General features: G+C 42.8%; 1 protein-coding gene across 2 annotated transcripts; it reads left to right on the plus strand.

Annotated features, from left to right (window-relative positions):
* Window positions 1–1,795: 1,795 nt before the first annotated feature.
* On the plus strand, window positions 1,796–21,786 carry TRAF3IP2 (TRAF3 interacting protein 2). 2 transcript variants are annotated; one of them, XM_079971666.1, is made up of 10 exons: window positions 1,796–1,948; window positions 5,869–5,935; window positions 7,500–8,255; window positions 11,350–11,539; window positions 12,266–12,462; window positions 13,319–13,407; window positions 14,712–14,780; window positions 17,648–17,764; window positions 20,053–20,127; window positions 21,202–21,786. In XM_079971666.1, exons 2-10 carry the CDS (start codon window positions 5,920–5,922, stop codon window positions 21,346–21,348), a joined length of 1,656 nt encoding a protein of 551 aa, XP_079827792.1. In that variant the 5' UTR covers window positions 1,796–1,948; window positions 5,869–5,919; the 3' UTR covers window positions 21,349–21,786. The 2 variants fall into 2 exon arrangements, with proteins under 2 accessions (XP_079827792.1, XP_079827791.1); XM_079971665.1 differs by lacking the exon at window positions 1,796–1,948 and having other exon boundaries at window positions 5,827–5,935.
* The last annotated feature ends 1,006 nt before the right edge of the window (window positions 21,787–22,792 follow it).

Below are 22,792 nucleotides of genomic sequence, written 5' to 3' on the forward strand. Positions count from 1 at the left end.
AATTAAATGATTGCCCACGAATTACAACCATAGGGGTCAGGAACCTCAAGCATTCATCAGGGCCAGCTATCCATGTTGGTCCCACATGAGCCAATAAAAGGGCCAAAGAGGTAACTTACAGGGTCCCATAGAGGGGGGTCAAACTGGCCCCGGACCGAAGGCCAGGCGGAACAACTCCATCTTGCAGGCCCTGCAGAAAGATGTCAAGTAATAATAAAGTTGCCAGGCCGGTCAGCTTCTGTATATGAAATTGAGGTGTGAGGCTTGTTTTTTGCCTCAGGCAGTAAAACATCTTGGGCCAGTCCTGCACGCACAACTATAACCATTTTCTTTTTATTTAAATAATAAATAGCAAAATATTCTTACTAGCAAAAATTAGGCTGAAAATTGTGATGCTTTTCATTTCAGCTTCCCCACTTCACCAGCAAACAGGAACAAGGTAAGTACTCTTCAAAATGGAGAATGAAGACTCTCCTCACATTTCTAATCACCATTGCTCTTTGCTGAGGCCCTTCCACTGATTAAAGATGTTTAGTTCGTTAATCATATTCCTTTTAACTGATTTAATCAAAGAGTAAGTACATTTAAAGAGATGTTCAAAATGCTTCAAATAATAAAACAAAAATGCTCTTCCGTCTCAGGGCCAAAGTTGACAAGAGCAGACCCTGTTGTCTGACAAGCATGACAAGCAGCCAGTCTTCCTTCCAACACTGAAGCAGTAGAGGTGGGTGGGATCATCCAAGAAGTTGCTAGGAAGGAGAGGAATGCTTGGCATCTGGGTGGCGAAGGGTTCTGAAATGCCTCAGACACACAGGGCCAAATCAGCAGTTCCATACAACCCTCACCCACCTGTCTAGCTTCCAAACAGAAAAAAGCAAGAGGGGAAGAGTTGACACGGCTGTCTCAAGGCTCTCTATGCATCTTTGTGCAGCAACACTCAACAGTGCACACTCCTGCCATCACTGTCCACCTTCAGGAAGACGTGGATACTATCCGATGTGGGAGAAGCCAAAGTGGTGTCCTTCAGATGTGGTTGGGCTGCAACTCCCATCATTCTTGGCCATTCACTTGTCCACCTGGGCTGATGGGAGTTGGGAATCCAGCAGTGTCTGAGAGGCACCACGTTGACTGCATCTGACCTGATGGAATAGGTGCAGCTTCTTCTGTAGTTCTGCTGCAGAGATGGGGGTGGGGGAAAACACCCCACAAGCTTCTGCCAGCACACAGCTTTTCTAGGTTTCCCAGGATTGGCCACATTAAAACCAGGCTGTTGTGCCATGTTCCACTTTAAATTATATACTTTATATTGAAAGATGTTTAAGTCTTGTTGCTTGGGGTTTTTTTTTTAATCACACATTTTTACAAACGGCACCTAAAACCAAGCCCACTGATGTACACCTCACTTTTCAACAATAAAATTAACACCCATCATATCCTAACCTGAAAACTCTCATATTAGCATTTAGAATTGTACAATGTAGTAGCGTATTTGTAGCTAATGTACTAATATTTGATTCAGCTGTTCTACCTTCTCCCACTCTGTAACACAAAGTGAAGATCTTCATACTTCTTCTCTGTCAGAAATTAAAGCAGAATCCCCTCTTCTCCCACTTCCCCGAACAGCTGAAAGAAAAAGAGCTTCGCCTCCTTAGACAATCTCTCGTCAATTTTTAACGTCGTTCTGCTCTCTTATCGATTGCATTTCCCCCCTTGTCTGCCCTCTGGGCTTTTCAGAAAGAGGCGTCCCACTCTGTTTTTGTGTGATTTGCATAGACTGTTTTACTTCCTGGTACAGACGAAGCCTGTTCAGCAACTTACCTGGCAGAGGAAGGCAGAGGAAAACAGAGAGAGAAAAGGGAGGGGAAGAGAAGAAGTCCTAAGAGAAGAAGGACCCTAGCAAGGCTAGGGTGGTCCTCTCTGCCTCCCTAGTCATCTTCTGGGGTCTAAGGTAAGTTCTCAAAGGTCCTTCCACCCCACTTCCTTATATATTTCTCACTAGCTGCTGACCCACTTTCTCTCATGTGGTTCTTCTTCTCTGTCTGGGTGTGCTCTTCTTGGTTGCCAATTCTCTCCAGTAGCAAAGGGTCTGTGCTTAAGAGCTTTGGTGACCACTTTGCAGGTAGTTATATCCGATTATCAGTGGGGAAAACAAAAATTTTGAAAACACAGAAAGTTTGCTTCTGTTGTCCTGTACATCTGCAGTACTGTCGTGGGGAAATGTCAGGCCTTGCTACAGCAGATCCTCACAGGTTGAGAGACCATGGCTGCGATTCTTCTGCTCCTCCGTATATGCAATGCAAAATGAGCTTACTTAAACATATGGGTGTGAGAAGTGTCGACCTCTGTATGGCTTCCAATTTGTAATGGATTTGGTATTTTCAAAAGGTGTGTTTTTACGGTGCTCACAAGTGATTGCTACTAGTTAAATGGTTAAGCAAATTAGTAATGTTAGTGGATTTAGTTGTCAGAGATTAATAAATAATACAAGATAACAAATAGAAATACATTAATAAACAACACACACTTTTTATGGGAGAGGGACATTGTCACAGACCTATAGCTGAAGAAGGTTGTCGCTAGGGTTCCATGCCTTAGATTGCTAAATGTTACTATGAAATATGCAGAACTGAGTGCTGTTGAAAGCAGAATAGTGAGATTGATAAATAGTTCTTTTGGACATGCGTCTTTTGTCCTGTACCCTTTTTAATTTAAGAAAAATGCTGTGACAAAAGCATATGAAGGCAAGTGTAATTCTCTTATTCCCTCTGCCCCCCCTCTCTCTCTCTCACACACACACACACATATATATATATTCAATAGTCTGCTTCATCTCTTTTCTTCACATGCCTGAATCCTAGCTATGGGCCTGTCTTAAACAGCATGAAACTGAAGGCCTTTGAAGTGGGAGGAATTTACCTAGTACGCCATTCTTCACTGTGCATTCTTTCTCTTCCTGTCAGAAAAGGTTTAATCAAAAGCAGGCTGGTTTAGCGAGGCCTGTTCTTTGGAAATCTTGTAGGCCGGCACAAGTCTTTAAGCAGGAAACTACACAGATTTCAAAAAATCTATGTGAAGAATTGTACTAAGCAGTGTGAATTTGGAACTGAGCATGAGAGTAAGATGTGATCTTTCTTAAATGCTGAATCTTATTATGTTGTGCATTTCAGCCATCAATATGAACTCATCCATGATAAATTATTAGCTAGTTATTAGCATCTGCTTCTCTTACTACTCATCTACCACATCTTGGAAGCCTGAATGACTGTTATCCATTGGCACAGTCATTTAGTTATCAACATTTCTGTGCCTCTTTCTTTTAGCTAAGGCGAAACTGCTCCCGTGCTTCTAGTGTTTCCTAGTCCTTCAACCATGTTGACAGGCAAAATGTAAGACCTCCTCTCTGTCTGGGCCTTTTGCAACTCAGATTTAGAACAGCCTACTCACAAGAGCTTGAGTTTTCTGCCAAATCTCTCACTGAAGACCTCCAGAGCAATTTGCAGAAGGAATTTGTGTTGCATAATGTAGTTTTGACGAGGAAGGGAGAGAAAACATAAGAGTTAATAGATCCTAAATTTTGTTAATGCAGGCAATTTTGAGCTAGACTGTTCAAGAGTGTAAGTCAGTATAATGCAAAAACCTATGTTCCCATGCTTTCAAGTATCTGTGCATATGCACGCCTTGAACAGATGATCAGTGCTATAAGTTTTCATAGCAGTGTGCAGTGTGTAACTATGACCGGGGAGACCCTGGGTCAAATCCCCACTTAGCCATGGAAAGCTCACTGGAGAACTTTGGGCCAGTCATGCTCTCTCAACTTAGTCTACCTCACAGGGTTGTTGTGAGGATAAAACAGGGAAGGGAAAGGACTGTGTATGCCACCTTGAGCTCCTTGAAGGAAAGGTGAGGTAGAAATGTCACAATAAATTAAATAAACCATAGAACCATAGAATTGCAGAGTTAGAAGGGACCACAAGGGTCATCTAGCCCAACCCCTTGCAGTGCAGGATACATTTGCCTAAAGTGTCCTCAAACCCACGACCCTGAGGTTAAGAGTCTTTTTTTTTTTTAACATTGGCACTGCAGCACTATTATTACTTCCCTGCCACGCTGATATATTCATTGTATATTCAGATGACTTGGGAAGTGGAGGGTTGAAGACCGTATTATAGACAGAGATGAGAACTGTTCAAACCAAGATTGAATTACTTTTGCCCCAATCCTTTGGAAACAAAAGTCAGAATGAACTTTCCTCAAGCTGAGGATACAGTATTAAAATGTTCTCCTGGGTCTTTTTTATTCTCTTCCAACATCTCTGTAGTTACAATAAAATATCATTGTGACCATGAAGCAAAAAAGGAAACAAAAAACATTCATTTTAAAAATAAATTGCAGAGTGACTGTCTAGTTGCAGTGTCCATTTGATCTCACTTTCTGCTACTAATGGGTGCTTTTTTCTTTCCATGTATTTTTTGGTTTTGCAGTCCTTTGGGAAAGGATGAGATTCAGCCTGATATTTTAGAGGTTAAAGAAAGAAGAGGGGGGACAGGATTGTTCTCTGACCTAGTCAGCAGATTTCCTATTGTATTTCATTTAGGAGTAGATTTTCATCATGCCTGTTTATGTTCCTCCAGAGAGAAATACATTTTTAAGTGATTAATTCTGATGATGTGGAGGTTACTACAGTTTAAGTCCACAGGACTCTAGTTATGTACAGGCAGTTTTCAGTGGTTTCTCCTCAGCAGAAACTGAAGAAGTTAAATTGGATTTGTTTCAGTTTTAATATTGAACTTTTCCCTTTATGCAACTGCAAAATGAGTGAGGCTTGAAGGAACACATCAAATCAACTCTACTGGAACACATTATTATTCTTCCAAACTTGGCAAGAAAAATTAACCATGAATAACATGTGCTTCCTCAAATTAAACGCACGGATTTTTGGACCAGAGAGCTGCACAGGTCAGAATGGAGAAACAAACACTCACTTGTTAGGATCCTAAGTCCTTTAGGTTTTCCATCTGTGGGTAATAGCAGCTTTCGGAGGGCACTGGCTTGATTTGGGGCTAAAGTGCAAAGGCAAAGGCTTGCACCCTCCCTCTCCTGCATCACCTTCCAATCCAAATCTGTCACCAACTCCATACTTGGACATTCTGTGGCAAATTTATGTAACAAAATGCATATCTCTTAACTGTAACTAAAACTTCTAAGGGGTTTAACAAAGAATATTCTCACCTCTACCTAGTTTTATGTGTTTATTGCCTCCATAAAAGAGATGCAATATGGAATTGGAAATTGCTAATTTAGGTAAGTCACAAGCTATGAAATTCAGGGTATTTTACCCATACACCCAGAGCCCAAATGGATGCTGTAAAATGAAAACTCAGGAGAGCTAAAGTAGGATGTCCTTAACAAGTATTAACTCTTGGTTCTGAAGTGTTGTACCATGGAGGACAGTGTCAAACTAAAAACATTTTGAGTAGCAGGGGGATTTATTAATATTTGTGTATCAGAGACCCTAAAAAGCATGAAAGGTTCTTTGGGAAGGTGTAATAGCTAGAATGGAACAGGGAAGAGTTGCTATTTTATAAATAAAATCATAGTGAAAAAAGACGTGGGATGTGTTGGAGACAGTCACAAACAATATATTGCATAAATGAACCTTTTATTAACCTATTATTACAAGAGCCCACTTTTAAGAAAAAAATAGACCAGAACACCAGGTTCTAAGGATCCAAACCAACACAGCATCTATGGTACAGAAGACTAGATAGGAATGCTGCCACGAGACTAAGAATCCATATTGAGTGATCAATGTGATCAAAAGTTTAGCTCTGATCCTCAGCTATGATATTTTTGTCTTCCCCTGCGCAGTTGCATCTGCAGTTGGTACATCTATCGACGGATTTCTTTAAAAATATTGAAATGGCGTCCCTAACAGGTTAGTATTTTTGCTCCACAACTATGCAGAGTTAATTTAATTCTTCAAAAGCCAGTCAACCAGTGATGATAAAATGCATCGTAATCTCTTGGCTGTCTAATCACGAATCACATCAGAGATGGGTAAACAGTGTGCTGCTTGCTGTGAAAAATTTTCCTTGAAAGAATGCCAAATGCCTTCCAACACTGGCATAAAAACACACATCTCACCTGGAGACAGGGGCAATGGGTTGGGTATGAAACAAAAAGATTGGGGGTGAGGGGCCACTCAATGTGGCTTGAGCCCAACTTAATTCTGCTTGCAGGTATCTGAGCATAGAATCATAGAATTGTAGCTGTAAGGGATCATCTAGTCCAGGGGTTAGTAAACTTTTTCAGGAGAGGGCTGGGGGGCCAGACCCATCCTCTCCCAAAAGCACACCCCCCCCCCAGAAGGACCCCCCTCTCCGGAAAGGACGCCACGGCTGCCACCTCATATTCGGCAGCGTCGTTGTCCTCTGCCTCGGCCAGGGGTCCGCAGGATGCAGAGCCTAAGCCGCTGGCCTGGGCAGTGGAGGCAGCCTCCCCGCCACCACTGCTTCCTCCCACTTGGCTCTTGGCCATACGTGGCCGCCTCAGTGGGAAGGAAGGGGCATCATCCAGAGGCACCTGCAGCTTCAGATTGGCTGCAGAAGCTGCGCCAGCGTCACAGAAGTCAGTCCCTGCGCGGCGAGGCTTCCGTGCCAGGCCAGTTTAGCACAAGGACTGACCGAGCGGGTGGCAAGGTTCGCAGGCCAGATTAAACCACACCCGGCCACCAGGCCTTAGTTTGCTAACCCCTGATCTAATTCAACTCCCTGCAATGCAGGAATATCTAGCTGTCCCATATGGTCTCCTGGTATGCCCCATGGAAGACCTTACGGTCTGCAAATAATAGCATATTGGAGGTCCTGGGCTTCAAGGAGATTAGACTGGCCTCAACGAGGCCAAGGCCTTTTCAGCTGTGGCCCCAGCCTGGTGGAATGCTCTATCACAAGAGACCAGGGCCCTACAGGATCTGACATCTTTCCGCAGGGCCTGTAAGACGGAGCTGTTCTGCCAGGCCTTTGGCCAGGATCCAGTCTGACTCCCCCTTTCTCCTTATAAGAACTTGCATGAAAGTGGCCCCCCAACTTTTCTCACAGGCTCATACAAGATCAGTATAAACAGTTAGGCCTGGTGAGCATTTAAGGTCCACATCCCTAATTTGCAGGTTGCCATCGTATTGGATTTCACTTTGATTCTGATTTGATTTAGGATGTATTTTAATTGTTTGTTTTTATAGTAATACGTTATATATTTGATGTTAGCCGCTCTGAGCCCGGTTTTGGCCAGGGAGGGCAGGGTATAAATAAATTTAGTAGTACTAGTAGTAGTAGTAGTAGTAGTAGTAGTATGGGGATTGAACCTGCAACCTTGACATTGTCAGCACCATGTTCTAACCAACTGAGCTATCCAAGTTGTTCACAAGATCAAACATCTTTGCTTGTATTTTATGCATAACAAATCAATAGACACCTTATACTGTATTTCTTTTCTATTTTTAGGTGCTGCGATGGGTCGAAGTATACCAGTTGAACATGATGAAACTGGAGATTGGTCGCCATTTCCAGAGCATTCACTGGAAGAGGCTTTGGACCCTTCTGGTGAAAATATAGAGAACTTGGTGCCCATAGGATCTTATCCATCTCAAATGGCTTCTCATTCATTGACTAGGCAATCATGTTTCTGCAAGCACCTTAATCGTGTGGATTATAATAATGCTGATCTGGAAGCGTCTAACCACAATCACCTGCAACGATGCCAGGATTCTAGAAGGGAGATACCTCCTGGTCCATTCACTGAATCAACAGCTTCATCAGAACTTCATATTTTATCCATAAACAAAAGGAACCAGCTGCTGAGGTCTAGGCCTTCAGCTGATTCTCCTGACACTGGACACAATTCTAGTGGTCTGCAACAAAGCTCATCTGACATTTACCAAAATTCATCTGGTGAAAGTCAGGAGAATGCAAATCTAAACCAAACTCAATGTAATAGACCACCAATAGACCTACGAACAGAAGATGCAGGATATGATTCTCAGCCTCTGGATCTTATGGGCATCAGGCAGCTAGAACCTCCATTGCCACTTACTTCCGTGTTTAACCTCCAAGACCTTCCAAGGCCTCTGATGTCCAGAGAGTTACCACAGATGGACCCTCAGCCATATCCTGTGTTCCCACAACTGGCCCATCCTTCCCCACAATCTCAGTGGCATCCTAGATACTACATTCCTGGGGATTTACATTGCCAGAATCCATGTAAGTTAACTGGTCAGGTATTCAGAATACTTTTTTTCCTAAGTAGCTTAGAGAATTTTGCACAGTTTTTCCAACTATATTTAATCATAAGAAACGTGTGCTTCTGGCTTCTAGCATTTCTTGCCATCCACTTTTATGTTTGCAGTTCTTAGCTATACCAGTGGCCTCATAAAGGCTGGGGATTCCATTCAACAAATCAGCTGCGCAGTTCAGATGTTTACACTTCTGAACGAGAAATCTCTGCTAATCTAATCCTCACATTTTGTGATCTGGCACTTGCTTTTCTCTACTATAACTTCCTGTCCTGATAATATTATATTTCCCTTTTTCATTCTTTAATCACTTCCATCATTTTTCTCCTTCCTTTCTGCCAGAATTTGAAGATTCAATAGTTTTCTCTCCTATTATCAACTTGCTAAAACTAGACTAAGAGTATGCATCAACTCTGTATGTACCCAAAATTACAAGGCAAATCAGGGTGATTTCTGATTGCACCATTAAATGCCTTCTCCTATGGAGAGATCTCTAACATATCCCCAAAAATCTGTGGTGGTAGGTGTCTACCCTCCACCACCACTGACCCTTGAAGTAACAAGGGCCTTACTCGGGGTGACATTTCCTCCACCAACCCAGTCCTTCCTGGCAATTAATGCTAACTTTCCACCCCTCCTTCCCCTGAGCAAATCAGTGGAGACATTTCTTTCCCTCAACACCCCTGCCTTCTCTCAGTTCCCAGGTTCATGCTGTACTTTAGAAATTGTAATGTCTGTGTTTAGGGGAGGAAACGTGAAAAGTGCCCTGCTCCTGCATTAAAACCCCTATGGGTATCTGCCTACAGTTTATCAGGCTCCACACTCTGGAGGGGCTGCAAGTTTCATTCACTTCTGTGAAAAGTTATAGCTGTTTTTAGATTCCCCATTATAGTGAATTTACTCACCTCACTGTTCCTCATCTTCCCTGGGGGTCTTATGGCTTTTGTAGCCATCTGCCAGTGTTGTTACCTGACAGATATTTGGATGCCATGTCCTCTTTCATGTCATCCCTGCATTCTGGCACCCTGATGCTTCCAACTAGAAGCAATCCCACCACGTGCCCATACTGTGCCACGTTCTTGCGCAAAGCTGCACTAGGTTACAGACGCTTCAGGTTACAGACTCCGCTAACCCTGAAATAGTACCTCGGGTTAAGAGCTTTACTTCAGGATGAGAACAGAAATTGTGTGGCGGCGCGGCAGCAGTGGGAGGCCCCATTAGCTAAAGTGGTACTTCGGGTTAAGAACAGTTTCAGGTTAAGAATGGACCTCTGGAACGAATTGATTTCTTAACCCGAGGTACCACTGTATTCGAAAAGATATAAGTGATAATTAGGAGGATAGCTGAAAATGCACAGGAATCCCCAGGCCTGGGACAGTCTGGTTCATCATGCCTTTCCATGGAAGTGTTCAAAGTTTGAGCCACTATCACATCAGATTTGATCACCCCACTTTCCATGCTAAGAAGGGAAACCTAGAACATAAAGACAAAAATTACTTGCTAAATGGACCCAGACTACACAGCCCCTTCATTTCTCATCCTGTTAAATATATACTAGTTTAACAGTGCTACTTGAACAACACTTTCTTTAAAACATGAGCCATTATGTAATTTGAGACATATTGCAAGAGCCTCCGCCCACCCAACAAAAACCCCAAACCAACATACTTGTTCAGAGCTGGAGGCAGTATTTTGCTTACTAACTTCCTATCTTCTACGAGGCATAAAATGGCTTCCTGACAGCTTTTCACATTTCCAATGATTACTGGGCAATCATCGCTCACAATAGGGTTTTGTACTTAATGTGTTCTAATGTGCACCTTCTAGACAGAAACAATCTAGTGTGCTGTGCTCCCAGGCAGCCATCTAGCCAGGGCATCTGCTCTCTCATATTCATAATAGACTCAGCACTGCATTTCAGCTGCATTCTCTCAATGATAATGCCTTCTGAAATGAATGTTACTTTTGCAAGGGAGTTCCTAGTATTCAAATCACAGGTATGTGATTGCTGGAGGTGAAACCAGCTCATATTCCCATGGAAGGAAGGGCAAGATAAATTGCTGGAGCTGGAGCATTCCTAGTTCTTGCATTTCCGTCACGAGTCTTGTAGCTTTTTGAGTTTATGATCACACCAAAGTGAAGCACTTTGAGACTTTGTTCATTTCAATGAGTTAACATGGCGTCTAAGGCCGTAATCCTCCCCACACTGATCTACAAGTAAGCCTCATTTATTTATTCGTTTATTTCCAACATTTGTTTCCCACTTTTCTATAACTCATAATCAGACTGGATTATAGTAATCAGTCAAAAAATCAAGTGCTTCCTTTGCTGTCAATATGCAAAGGGTTGCCCTGTTCCTCTATCCTATCCATTAGTTTGCTGAAAGAGTGCTTAATTTGGCCAGGTGTTTTCTTAAAATCTAAAACCGTAAGACAACCATGAAAAATACAAAACACAATCTATCTACAACTAACCAATTTTAAGACTATTGATTTCAGTGGGACAGTGAAGCACATACTTAAATCCCTAGTAGAAATGCTTGACTTTGGCTGAATTGTGCCCAAGGTTTTCAAGGAGAGAAAACTGATTGCACTGTGAACTTAAACAAAAACAACCCTCCAGTATTGATGCTCATAATTTTATTTCACACCATTTTAGTCTGTTCACAACACTGGCAATTTTCTTAATTGTCAAGATTCTCAATTCCAAATCTGCCATATCTTCCAGAGTGAGGCAACATACTGCTAACCTTTTCTGAAAGTAAAAAAGTGGATCATTCCCATTAGGTATACTGTGAACCTATTCCCATCACTCAACTAGTGAAGCGAACTTTACGGCCTGCCACTACGTCGCGGGCATCACCTTCAGCAAATTGGAAGTTCTGCTTAAAGTGACAGAGACCATTTTCTAGTACACAATTTCATGCTTAAGCCTATCGATTCTAGTTGGTGCAATGTGCTAAACTTGTAGTTTGATCATATTCATTAACTGTTTTGTTAAATTCTGTTGTTCAAAGGTGACTTAACTATGCAGTGGCTCAAATTTTCCTTTTCTACTCTTAGATGGGCAAACACGCTACCAACACTTCGCACATCCACCTCAACCACGGCTTCCTGTTCCTGGCCCTTGTGTAAGAGCCATCCATCCTGGCCGGCAAATAATCCCAAATTATTCCAGTCCTCCTTCTCCTCAATGTAATGAAGAAAGGCTCCCTGAGAGAGAGAGCTCTTCTGGAGAATTTAAAAGATTGTAGTAAGTTTGTCCTGAGATTCACTGGGAAATTGCAGCAGCAAGAAGCTGGCGGAAGCAAGACAGAGGCTGTCTTGACTCTGGCAGTGGTGCTATTGGTATGCATAAGGTGTTGTTTTAACTGTGGCAGCTAAAGTAGGTCTAAACAGCCTTCCCCAATCAGGTGCCTTTCCAACATTTTGGACTACAGCTCCCATAATCCCTGATCACTGACTGTGCTGGACCTGGTATAAAGGCCTGGGTGATTCACAGTACCAGACTGCTTTTATATCACACAGAGAGAGTTTTTCAGAATGCCGAGTACGTTTATCTCTTTTTTGCTACATTTATAACCCAGTTTTTGGCCAATACACAGCAGGAACTTTGCAATTTAAGGTATTAGAACAAGCAAAATTAAAAGCTAAAATAATGAATTCTTTTAGACCTCTGGTGGTCTCTTCAGGGGCTAGTGGCACATGCTCCCTGCCCTGGGCTTCTTGTGGGGCTTGTGGATCTTTAAGCAGCCTCTGGAAAGATGCTGGAAGGCCTCCTAGAGAGATTGTCTTAGGCTATATGTGATCTCTTCAGGAGCTGACAGCATGAGATCAGTCATGCATTGAGCCACCTTTTTATTGCTAAAGTGACTTTTTCATAAAAGGAAAATTTTCTCATTAAAAACAGGCCTCGCACATGTGCTGTTAGAATCAGCAGCTTTTAACATTTTATAATGACTCTTCATGTTTTTCCTAGTGGCCAGTTTCAGAACCAACTACTGCATGGTGGAGCATCATCCAAGGCTTATGGCGCTCATGAGGACATCTATAGGTGCCCTTCTGATTCCATGGCTCAGCCTAATGGCCCACCATGCCCAGCTGCCATCCCAAGGCCTCCAAGTAATTTTGCAGTCAGGGGAACACTGAGGACAAGTAATTTGCCAGAAGAGCTGCGTAAGTGTCCCCCCCCCCCCGCGCCATGTTTGGAAAATTGTGTATAAAGCCATAGCATTGGTTAGTGAAGAAAGTGGATGGTCCAGTCCTAGCAGAATCATGCATACATAGAACCACACTCTCCTGCTGATCACAGCAACTTCTAGTGCTGCCTCAGCCTAACAGCAGATAACACCAGGGCATGGCCTTTTAAAATTGGTATCTTCTAGTTGTCCTGGAAGTGGATCCTTTTCACCAGAAGCCCAGCTATAACCTTAAAGGGCCTGAAACTATTCCAGGTGGAGACTGCCAGGATACAACTCTGCTAGGCCTGAGGTTCTTGCTACTCCCCATGTCCTTGATTTAACCACATCCACATTTTGGGGTTCAAAGTAGCATGCAGTTCAAAGTGTAAAGCAGGCACCATGCAATTAATCTGGAGAACAGACAGCTAGAAGGATTAGGAGGAAGTGACATTTTCATGGCTTATAACAGTCGTATTTATTAACTTTCAATTTTTTAACGTTAGGGTCCAGGAATCATTAGGTGGTTGGAGAAGGAGCATTTTCCATTGAAAGTGTCATATACTCTGAGGGTTTCTGCTTGTCAGAGCAGGGACATGGGACAAATTAAAGGTATTCTAGAGGTCTCTAATGGAGATGCTTAGCATGATCACAAGACATTGAGCCAGTTCAGCTCCATTGTACAAACAATAATCAACCCAGTCAGATGGGTGGAGTATAAGTAATAAATTATTATGACTATTATCTAAACCAAACAAGATAGAGCTTATTGTCTGCTCTGTGCTAGTATAACAAAGAAAAGGCAAGCGCTTTTTTTCTAGTACTTTGAACAATACTTTGATCATCTCTCTTAGGTAAAGTCTTCATAACCTACTCTGTGGACACAGCTGAGGAGGTCATGAAATTTGTGAACTTTTTGTTTGTAAATGGATTTCAGACAGCTGTAAGTACTCTATTCTGGAAGGGTGTTTCCCTTTGCTGGAATTCAATCAAGAATGTATGAAATCGGTTGTCTATATCTTTAAAGCTTCGTCTTCCTTTTTAATGTTCCTGCCTGCACTGATGAATCTTGTATGCAGGGGCATGTACTCAAACCCTAAATATATGAATAAGGGGGGAAGAGGCTTAAGTGGTGTATTTGAAATTCCAACACAAAGTTTATGTAATACACTAAGTGGAGTAAGGTTGTACTGACAATCCTTTGGAACATTGAAACTGTTTCTACATCACCTGTACAACACAAGCTTATGCAGTTTTGCTTGGAAGCAAGTCACACTGTGTTCAATAGGGCTTCAGGGCAAGTGTGGATAGGGTTGTATTTTCCCTCAAGGTCACTGAAGGAGTTCAAGGTTAAACAGGGGTCTAAACTTTGCATCACAGCCGAAACCCCAGGCAGTGAACTTTCTTGGAATACAAGAATCCTACACAACAGCACAGGGGACAAGATGGAATGACCTCACAAACTCTGAATAATGCTTCTTTTTTCTAGAGGGGGAAAGGTGTGATTCTTTGCCACTTTTGACAAACTTGGGTTCAATCTTGCAGAATACTAGGCAAGATGATATGGAGCCATGGCTCAGTGTTGCTAAAGACCATGGGGGGGAAGGCAGATGGTGGAAATTGAAACAAAGGATTGGATGGAATCAGAGGAGGACAGTACAGAGTCAATAATGCAGTAGTACAGAAGAACATTTTTTGAAGCAGGAGGAGGAGCAGGAGGGCCAGAACAAAACCATTAAAATACACTGAAAGTGTATACGGTTTTTGCAGAATACACCTGCTGTCAAAGACCCATCTGGAGTCTCAGGTGACAGAAGGGGGAAATAATTAGCTGAGGTCCCTGGAGATTCCTTGTCAGCTGTGATATTGCTAGCAGAAACTTACCAAGCTGCAGAAATGCCCTGGCTCTTTGTGAATAGAGAGCCTTGTTAGACTATGTACACTTGCACTTCAACTTTTGAACTGGGAAACTACACATTGAGGGTAGAACCATATTATGCCTTCAAAGCACATCCAATAAATATTTAAAGAGCATGCTTCCCCCAAAGCATCCTGGAAACTGTAGTTTAAGGTTGCAGGGAATCGTAGCTTTGTGAAGAATAAACTAAACTTCCCAGGATTCTTTGAGGGAAGTCATATGCCTTCAATATGCATTTGAGATACTTTGTGAATCTTCTTTGTATTGATGGAAATATTTGCCTCTGCACACAGAGCTGAAGAAATGTTAATATTTTCCCGTTCTTATAGATTGATATATTTGAGGACACAGTTCGAGGTATTGACATTATCAAGTGGATGGAACGCTACCTGAGTGATGTAAGTATGGGGGGGGGGAGGTGGTTCTTGTGCAAGCATTTTCCACAAGCAGCTCAAAGACAGTTTGGGGCATAGGCAGCTCAACGGCAGTCCTTAAGGAATTAGTCCTTAAGACAATACTGGTAAGAAACCACGGACTGAAACAGAAGCATCTCCTGCCCCCCTTGTGACTTAATTATTCATGTTGTTCCTACCCTTGCCTCCCCACCCATTCTGTCTAATTTAAAATGTGAGCCTTCTGAGATAGGAGAACTTGGCTTTCATAGATCTGTAAAATGCCTGTGTTAGCCACATATTTATTTGTTTAGGTTTTTAAATGTTGCATGCAGAAGCAAAAACATTTGTGTTTTTAGCTTATAAATGCATAACAAAATAAAATAAACACATCAGGCCTTTTCAAGCATTCCAAACAAATGCGTGGGGAAGGAGGGGGGCTTATGCCAGCCCTGCCCCAACATCCTTGTGGGTGCACTTTCTATGTCCATTGCACACCCCACCCCAATCTTCTCAGGAAACACTTTCTATTTCCAGATTTCCTCATGATAGGGAGCCCATGCATTTTGGAACCCTGTTTGACATAGAGGCTTTGCATAGAAGATACTGCTAAGTATTTTAGGATCACAAACGAAAGAGCACAATCCTAAGCATATCTGCTCAGAGGTTAAGTTCTACTGAATTTAGGGAGGCTTCTCAGCGCCTAGGACTTGCCGATCGAAAGGTCGGCGGTTCGAATCCCTGCGGCGGGGTGCGCTCCCGCTGCTCGGTCCCAGCGCCTGCCAACCTAGCAGTTCGAAAGCACCTCCAGGTGCAAGTAGATAAATAGGGACCGCTTACCAGCGGGAAGGTAAACGGCGTTTCCGTGTGCGGCTCTGGCTCGCCAGATGCAGCTTTGTCACGCTGGCCACGTGACCCGGAAGTGTCTCCGGACAGCGCTGGCCCCTGGCCTCTTGAGTGAGATGGGCGCACAACCCCAGAGTCTGTCAAGACTGGCCCGTACGGGCAGGGGTACCTTTACCTTTTACTCCTGGCAAAATGGGGTTTAGGCTTGCAGTCTAAAGCATTTGGGGAAGGAGGACCTACATAAGATTAAAATAACTGTTGACAAGCTGTGTGCATTCCACAACGACATTGTGTTAGTGCTAAGTGTACAGCTGAAGGCAGAATTGTGCCTTTGCTTTAATTATTTAAAAATAAACAAGTTCTTTCCAGGGGCCCCAAATCGTGAAAACGGGCTCAAAAATGATTCAGCAAGGTGAATTGGCTGCTCATGGGTGGGTGGGTGGGTGTGTATGTGTGTATGAACAAAATTCAGTTAAAATCCTCATTATACCTCTTCAAATGAAAAGTAAAACTTAATCAAGACACAATCTGAAGCTGGTGGGGCACAGCTGCTACGCTAGCTTCCCAGCAGTGAGCCACTACTGCTTACCTGGACGGGGAGGTGGCAGAAATGACAGCATGGCGACTCACCTGCCAAGAAGCTGGTGTTGTGTCTCTGTCCCACCTGGCAAACTGCTTCTGGACACAGCAATTAAAGCAGAGACTGAAAAAGCTCTTACGGGTTCTTTTTAAAAATCACCAGTGATGAGGGTGGGCATATTAACTTCCTGTAGAAGGGCATTCTGTAAATATGGGAACCTCACTGAAAAGGCCATGTCCTTAGTTGCTGTTCATCTTCTTAGTGGACCAGGCAGTAGGGCCTATGGGGCTGATCTTCATGCTCAGGCAGGCTCATTGTCAGGAGCTGGAGTCTGGTGCAGGTCAGCAATAAAACAATAAAGCACCTGATGTCAGTGAAGTTAACTATTTATTCAAAAAATAAAACAGCTCAGTCCTAGTGATCCAGGCAACTCTTCCGAGTAGGTCTTGCCTCAACGGGGCATTTGTGAGGACTGAAGGTCCCTGCCTTCCCTCTGCTCTCTAAGGCTCCTCCCCCGGTTCCTTCCCCAGCAGCCTAAGGCTCCTTCATCTTGTCTCTCATTGCTCTACTGTCTTCATTCCTCTGTGTGTTCTGAGAGAGCAGGAGGTGGGAAGCTGGTCACAGCAGGAGGGGGAGAGTTCCTGGATTCTTATGCAGCCTGCCTCGTTTCTGTCTCCTGGTCCCCATCCTCTCCAGCCTCTGCTTCCAGCTGAGTCTGGACTGCCTGCTGCCCCAGCCTCTTCCTGCTCACTAAAGCCTGTTGCCTCTTCAGCTTCCGACACCTCCTCCTCCCAGTGTGCTCCCTCTTTTTCCTCTGACCACATATTGTTGTCCCACCACCAATCCCCTGCTCTGAGGGGTTCCCTTGCCTTTAGGTCACCCTAAATGGTTTAGAACTTTAAAAGACGAAACCAGCACTTTATATTCGGCCTGGAAACAAATAGGCAGGCAGCATAACCAGAAGAGAATAGGTACGAAACAGAAACAAAAGTAAGGATATTTATTAATGCTCACAATTTTATAGAGGTCACAAATCATGGTCTATTTGAGCATAGAATTCAGATTCTCCTGAAATAGGGGACATATTCTACTAGAAAGAGTGATAGAGTTTCAATTAATAAACAGTAATGGTGCATTGTTTATGCATACATTATTTTTAGATTTATGTTTCTGGAAGATAACCTGGTCAATGCTAAAATGTATTTTTCCCCCTCTCCATTTTAAAGTATGTTAAAATTTACTAGTGGAGAGAGAGCGCCTGGAAATCTGGTATGAGGAAATACAGTGTGCAGAGATTAGTTTTGCTTCATTGCCAAAATGCACTGGATTGTCTTATGCTTCCAGAGAACATCAGATCACGTATAATACAAACTGGCAGGTTTCCAAGCTGCTCTGCCCAACCACACTGCATTTTACAATTTCATAAAAGCGCCTTTCTCCCTGACAGAAGACAGTGATGATAATCATAGCAATCAGTCCAAAATACAAACAGGATGTTGAAGGGGCTGAATCCCAGCTGGACAAGGATGAGCATGGCTTACATACTAAGTATATCCACAGGATGGTAAGTGAGGACATGTGCTTGCCGTTTCAAAAGAGTTCTGCAGCTTCCCTTCTCCCAAATAACTGCCCTTTGTGTCTTGTCCTTCATCAGTCCTGCAGTTAAGTGCCGCTTTGTTGGTGTTCCCTGTTAGTACTGAGTGTTTTTTAGAAGCGGTGCTACTTGCGACTGCTCAGAAGTTCTGTTTGAGATAAATGTATATGACTGGCTGCTTGACTTTCTTTATGGCTTTTGCAGCCTGTTTAAATCCCTTTATACCCTTTCCCCAAGTCCCTTAATATGAGCTTATCTCATGCCTGCACTTCCTCATACAGATTCACTCCAGAAAGAGATGGGAATCCACAAACAACAGTAAATCTGACTGCCTGACCTATGAAAATAAGCATGGGGCAGGCGGGGAAGGAAATTCCCATCTGAGCTAGTGTATTCTCTGTCTCCATGCATTTGATCTGCTCTCCCTTATGGCCCTCCCATTGCCACAGAAACTCAGCTTGCTCACACCCTCACAAAGTCTCTCTAGAGTTTCTTCTGATCGGATCAAATAAGCTGCCAACAAAGTTGGTTCCTCTTTCAGCTGGGAGATAAGTACAGTATTAAGTAAAAGAACATCCACCAGTGAATCAGACTTCTTCACGTGACACAAAAACATAGAGCCAGACTGTGAAAAAGAAGCACAAGTCTTGTTAGGGAAAGGCATAATTTCTTCAAACATTGTTACAATGAACACTCCTAACAGGAGAAAAAGCTTCCAGATTTAGAATCATAAATTGTAGAGTTGGAAGGATCATCTAGTCCAACTCCCTGCAATGCAGGAATATGTATGTGGCCTGTATGTGCCACAATATGTATGTGGCCTGTATATGTATTGAACCCGCAACCTTGGCATTATCAGCACCATGCTGTAACCAACTGAGCTGGGCAGAAGTTTCAATAGTGTCTGTGGACTTTATCCAACATGAGTCCACTTTGATTAGAACCAATGTAATTAATGGGCATTACTAACTCAGGTCCATTAATTTCAGTCTACTGTATAATGCAGCTGGATAGAACCTAGTGAGTTTCTTTCTTCCAACATTGCTTTGCATCAACATAGGATCATTTTTTATGGGCTGTATATAAATCAATCAATCAACCAACCAACCAAAAGGCACAGTTCAGCAAAAGCTATGTAAGCCTAAGTCATATTCCACTGCTTTCAGTAGGACTTAGTCGTGATTAGTTATGGCTGGTGATTTAAGATTAACCAGACTCTTCACTCAGATACCCAACTGGTATTTGCGATATCTAAAATTTGTGGTATCTATGTCTTGGCAGCACACAAGGGACAGCGGGGAGCTCAGATCCTGAGCTATAAGTCAAGCACCCCTTTCTTTTCTTCATGATACTCGTTTGAAACATGGGAAGTAGCTTGGAGAACCAACTTACAAGCCTAGTGTCACAGGTTTCACCAAAGCCTAGGGAACACCTGTGTGTGCACAGCAGGTCCTGAGCATCAGTTGTTACTAATCCAGGTTCATTTCAGACCAGAGATGGACTGTAGGGGGCTCGGAAATCAAGCTGAATTGAATTAGGACAGCAGGTCCTGAGCATCAGTTGTTACTAATCCAGGTTCATTTCAGACCAGAGATGGACTGTAGGGGGCTCAGAAATCAAGCTGAATTGAATTAGGACAGGGGGGAATTAAACCCCTAAGCTGGTCAAAAGTCCAGGTTATTTCAGAAATCAAAAGCAATTCTATTCTGTATTGTTGTCAACAAAACACAAGTTCTGTAGTAAGGAACTGATTTTCTTTTTTATATTCTTTAAATCACACACAGAGAGATTTAGATATCATTTCCTCGTACACCTAAACAGCAGATGAGAAAATACAATTCAACATAGTGTTAGGGGTCTTCAGTCAAGAATATGCATCAATGGGTTGCCTGCACACTGCGACACATGTACTTGCAATGTGAAGGTGAGGGGGAAAGGGGAACGAGACACAGTTCTGCCACCTCCAAATATATGACTGGCATTGTCAAGATTTGAGAATGCTGAGCAGGGCAGGGCATGTAGTTTTTGATGTGGTGTAAGAAACAGCTGGCACCACCCTAATGCTTCTGAAATTCAGTGCAGAAGGAGAGGCCTACACAAACAGGCTTGCACATGTGAAGCATAACCACTGGATTCAGGAAATGTGATACAGCAGACAAGTTGAGTAGGAATGGGCTCCAGCACAAAGAATGGTTGGAGGATAAGAATGCATAATTCTTACAATTATATTTGGGCTAATGTTGTTTTTCATATTTTAGATGCAAATTGAGTTTATACAGCAAGGAAGCATGAACTTTAGATTCATTCCTGTGCTTTTCCCAAATGCAAAAAAGGTAAAGAAAACTGATTAATCATGCTATTTTTATTTCTTTTTACAACCCGAGACAAAAACCTTCAAAAGCCTTTTTTGAATGTTGAATAAAATCATGTTAGTATTTGAAGTAGGACCTTAGACAAATGCTTCATAACATTTTTAGATAAAGGTCTAGTTTGATTTCAGTAGTATGCTTTTTATTCAGTGTGACTGGCACAATTTATCCTGTATTGATGGAATATACCCATTGTTTCTATTTCCCCTCTTTGAACTTATATATGAGGTAGCTTTGAACCCCTCTGCTCAATATAGTACCAAACACCTGTTTGATGAGCAGCTGTGGAGAGACCTTACATGCAGTTGTGTTCATGCAGCCTGCTGGTCCTGTCAAAGATAGGTAGCAATCTCACAGCAGCCTTTAGAAAAGGAACAGAGCAAACTGCCTTTGTCCCCATCTTTGTACCATACCGGGAAATCTCACAACCAAGTATCAACTTTTTCCCAATTTCTTCTTCCCAAATCCCACTGAGATGATCAGGCTGTAGGAATGCTGTTTTCTCCAACCATTTGGATTAGTGGGGATCCACTGCCGGGAGGGGGGGTCAGCAGTCTCCTCAAGTGTGATTACGTGAGAAGATATCACTTACTACAAGATCCTCTTTCTCCATGGAACTTTCCTTGCCTCCTTGGGGTGCCTTGGTGAGGACACTTGGAGGGGAGGTTCTGCTATAAATGAATGTGGTGATGTAAAATAATTTCCATTGTCCCTCAGTTTGAAGGCTGGGGAGTGCATTTTGGGACTATGTCTACTTTATGTCAGTTAAAGAGCATTAAAACTAAGTGATGGTTAATGCCACAATGTGCTGACAGCAATGTTTCACACAGGTGATTTCTACAATGGATTATTCAAATTGCACCATAAGCTGAGAGGGGACCCAAAGCATGACTAATTGCTTGTGTTTTGGCAAAGGCTCTTAAGAAAGGGACGGAGGGGAAGGTATATGCCTGTGACTGTGATGCCTTCAGGTTTCTGAAAAGCTGAAATACAGAACGGAATTTAATATAGCTGCCTTCCACCCTCCCTCCCCCACAGGAGCATGTGCCTACCTGGCTTCAGAACACCCACATCTACAATTGGCCCCAAAATAAAAAGAACATTCTGTTGCGGTTGCTGAGAGAAGAGGAATATGTTGCTCCTCCGATAGGACCTTTGCCCACTCTCCAGGTTGTGCCTTTATGAATGTCCATTAAAGTGCATATGAAGCAATTGTTGTATAACTGTTGGCTGGCAGCCAGGGTTTTCCTGGCTTCCCCTTCTAGGGTGATGAACAGCATGTGCACACAGACACACACACTAGAATTGTCTTGGGTTAATGCAAGCCCATGTGTTTTCTTTTATTCTGAATGTTTCCTTCTGCAACTGATCAGGCACGTTGCTTCCCTGGCAATATTTAAACAAACTGCAAATGGAAATAATGTCTCATCGCTTTGTCTTCTAGCAACTTGCTTTCGAAGTCTGCGGCACAGCCAGTTAGTACAGTGAGTGGCACTGTAATAAGCAAAACAATTGCATTCCTGTTTCCTCTGGGTTCCTTTTATTATTGGCCAGCTGTTCTTGCATTGTGCAATGGTCTCCTGCAGTCATTTCATATACACAATAAAACTCTGGTCTTTCGTATAGATTGCTATCGTTCTCACTGTAGAGAAAGAGACAAGTGTTTCAACAGTTTAATTGTGGGTAAACACAGACATTAACCCCCCCCCAAGGTTAATGGGTCTGTGTGTGTGTGTGTGTGTGTGTGTGTGTGTAATCCTTTTCATACATCATGGAGTTTTCTTTGCTGGTTTGGCGGTGAACCATAGCATAATGATTTTATGCTGGATTCGAGCAGCATAAACTGTTAAACGCAGGTGAAGCACCATCTGTGCTCTATTTGAATACCCTACCACTTATTAGGGTAGAGCTGCACATTACACTTGACATGCGGCTACTCCTCCAAACAGCATCCTCTAATGTCAGTCTCCCCTATTACATGCAGAATTGCTTATCCTGTGACATGACAACTCCATGAACTGCATTTCTTTACCAGTGTCAGCTGGGGATACTGTATGTAAACCTGAGGGATCTTTATTGAGAAGGCAGCTGTTGACATGGGTGGAGGACAGTTAAAGGCTACATTCCCTGTTCAACAGGTGATGGAAGCTTACCCAACCCACCGCAAGCCTAATAGAAGCATGAGGTTTTTTTTTTACAGGATTGCAACTGGGATGATAAGGCTTAAAGCTCACCTCCCTGTGTGTTGTGGTATTGATCAAACTCCGGGTTCCATAACTATTGCTCATTACAAAAATAAATAAATAAACACCACCTATGACTGATTTAGCATTCTGAGTAGTTCTGCCCTTAGACTGTAACCTGCAACATATTGGGAAGTAAGTTCAACTGAAGCTGACAGAACTTCATTCTGAATAAAGCTGAACATGGAATAGGTTGGAAAAAGTTTACTGCTGGTTTGACTTAATTAAAACTAGTGTGAAAGGGGAAAGGAGGCCCAATAGTATAGATTATGAAAATGAGTCTCAGAACATGCCAGGAGTTGAAGAAGAAATATTACCATATATTTGCTGCCCAAATCCATTATGTTTCCATGTAAATAACAACATAACAAATGAGATAAGTGCTC

The sequence above is a fragment of the Podarcis cretensis genome, assembly GCF_951804945.1.
Source record: "Podarcis cretensis genome assembly, chromosome: 3".
Classification (NCBI taxonomy): Eukaryota; Metazoa; Chordata; class Lepidosauria; order Squamata; family Lacertidae; genus Podarcis; species Podarcis cretensis.

Excerpts from the sequence above, each read along its gene's own strand:
- TRAF3IP2 (XM_079971665.1), top strand. The coding sequence starts at position 5,842 with ATGATATTTTTGTCTTCCCCTGCGCAGTTGCATCTGCAGTTGGTACAT. Across the intron at positions 8,256-11,349 it reads TTTACATTGCCAGAATCCAT|ATGGGCAAACACGCTACCAA; the intron begins GTAAGTTAACTG and ends TTCTACTCTTAG. Across the intron at positions 17,765-20,052 it reads CTAAGTATATCCACAGGATG|ATGCAAATTGAGTTTATACA; the intron begins GTAAGTGAGGAC and ends TTCATATTTTAG.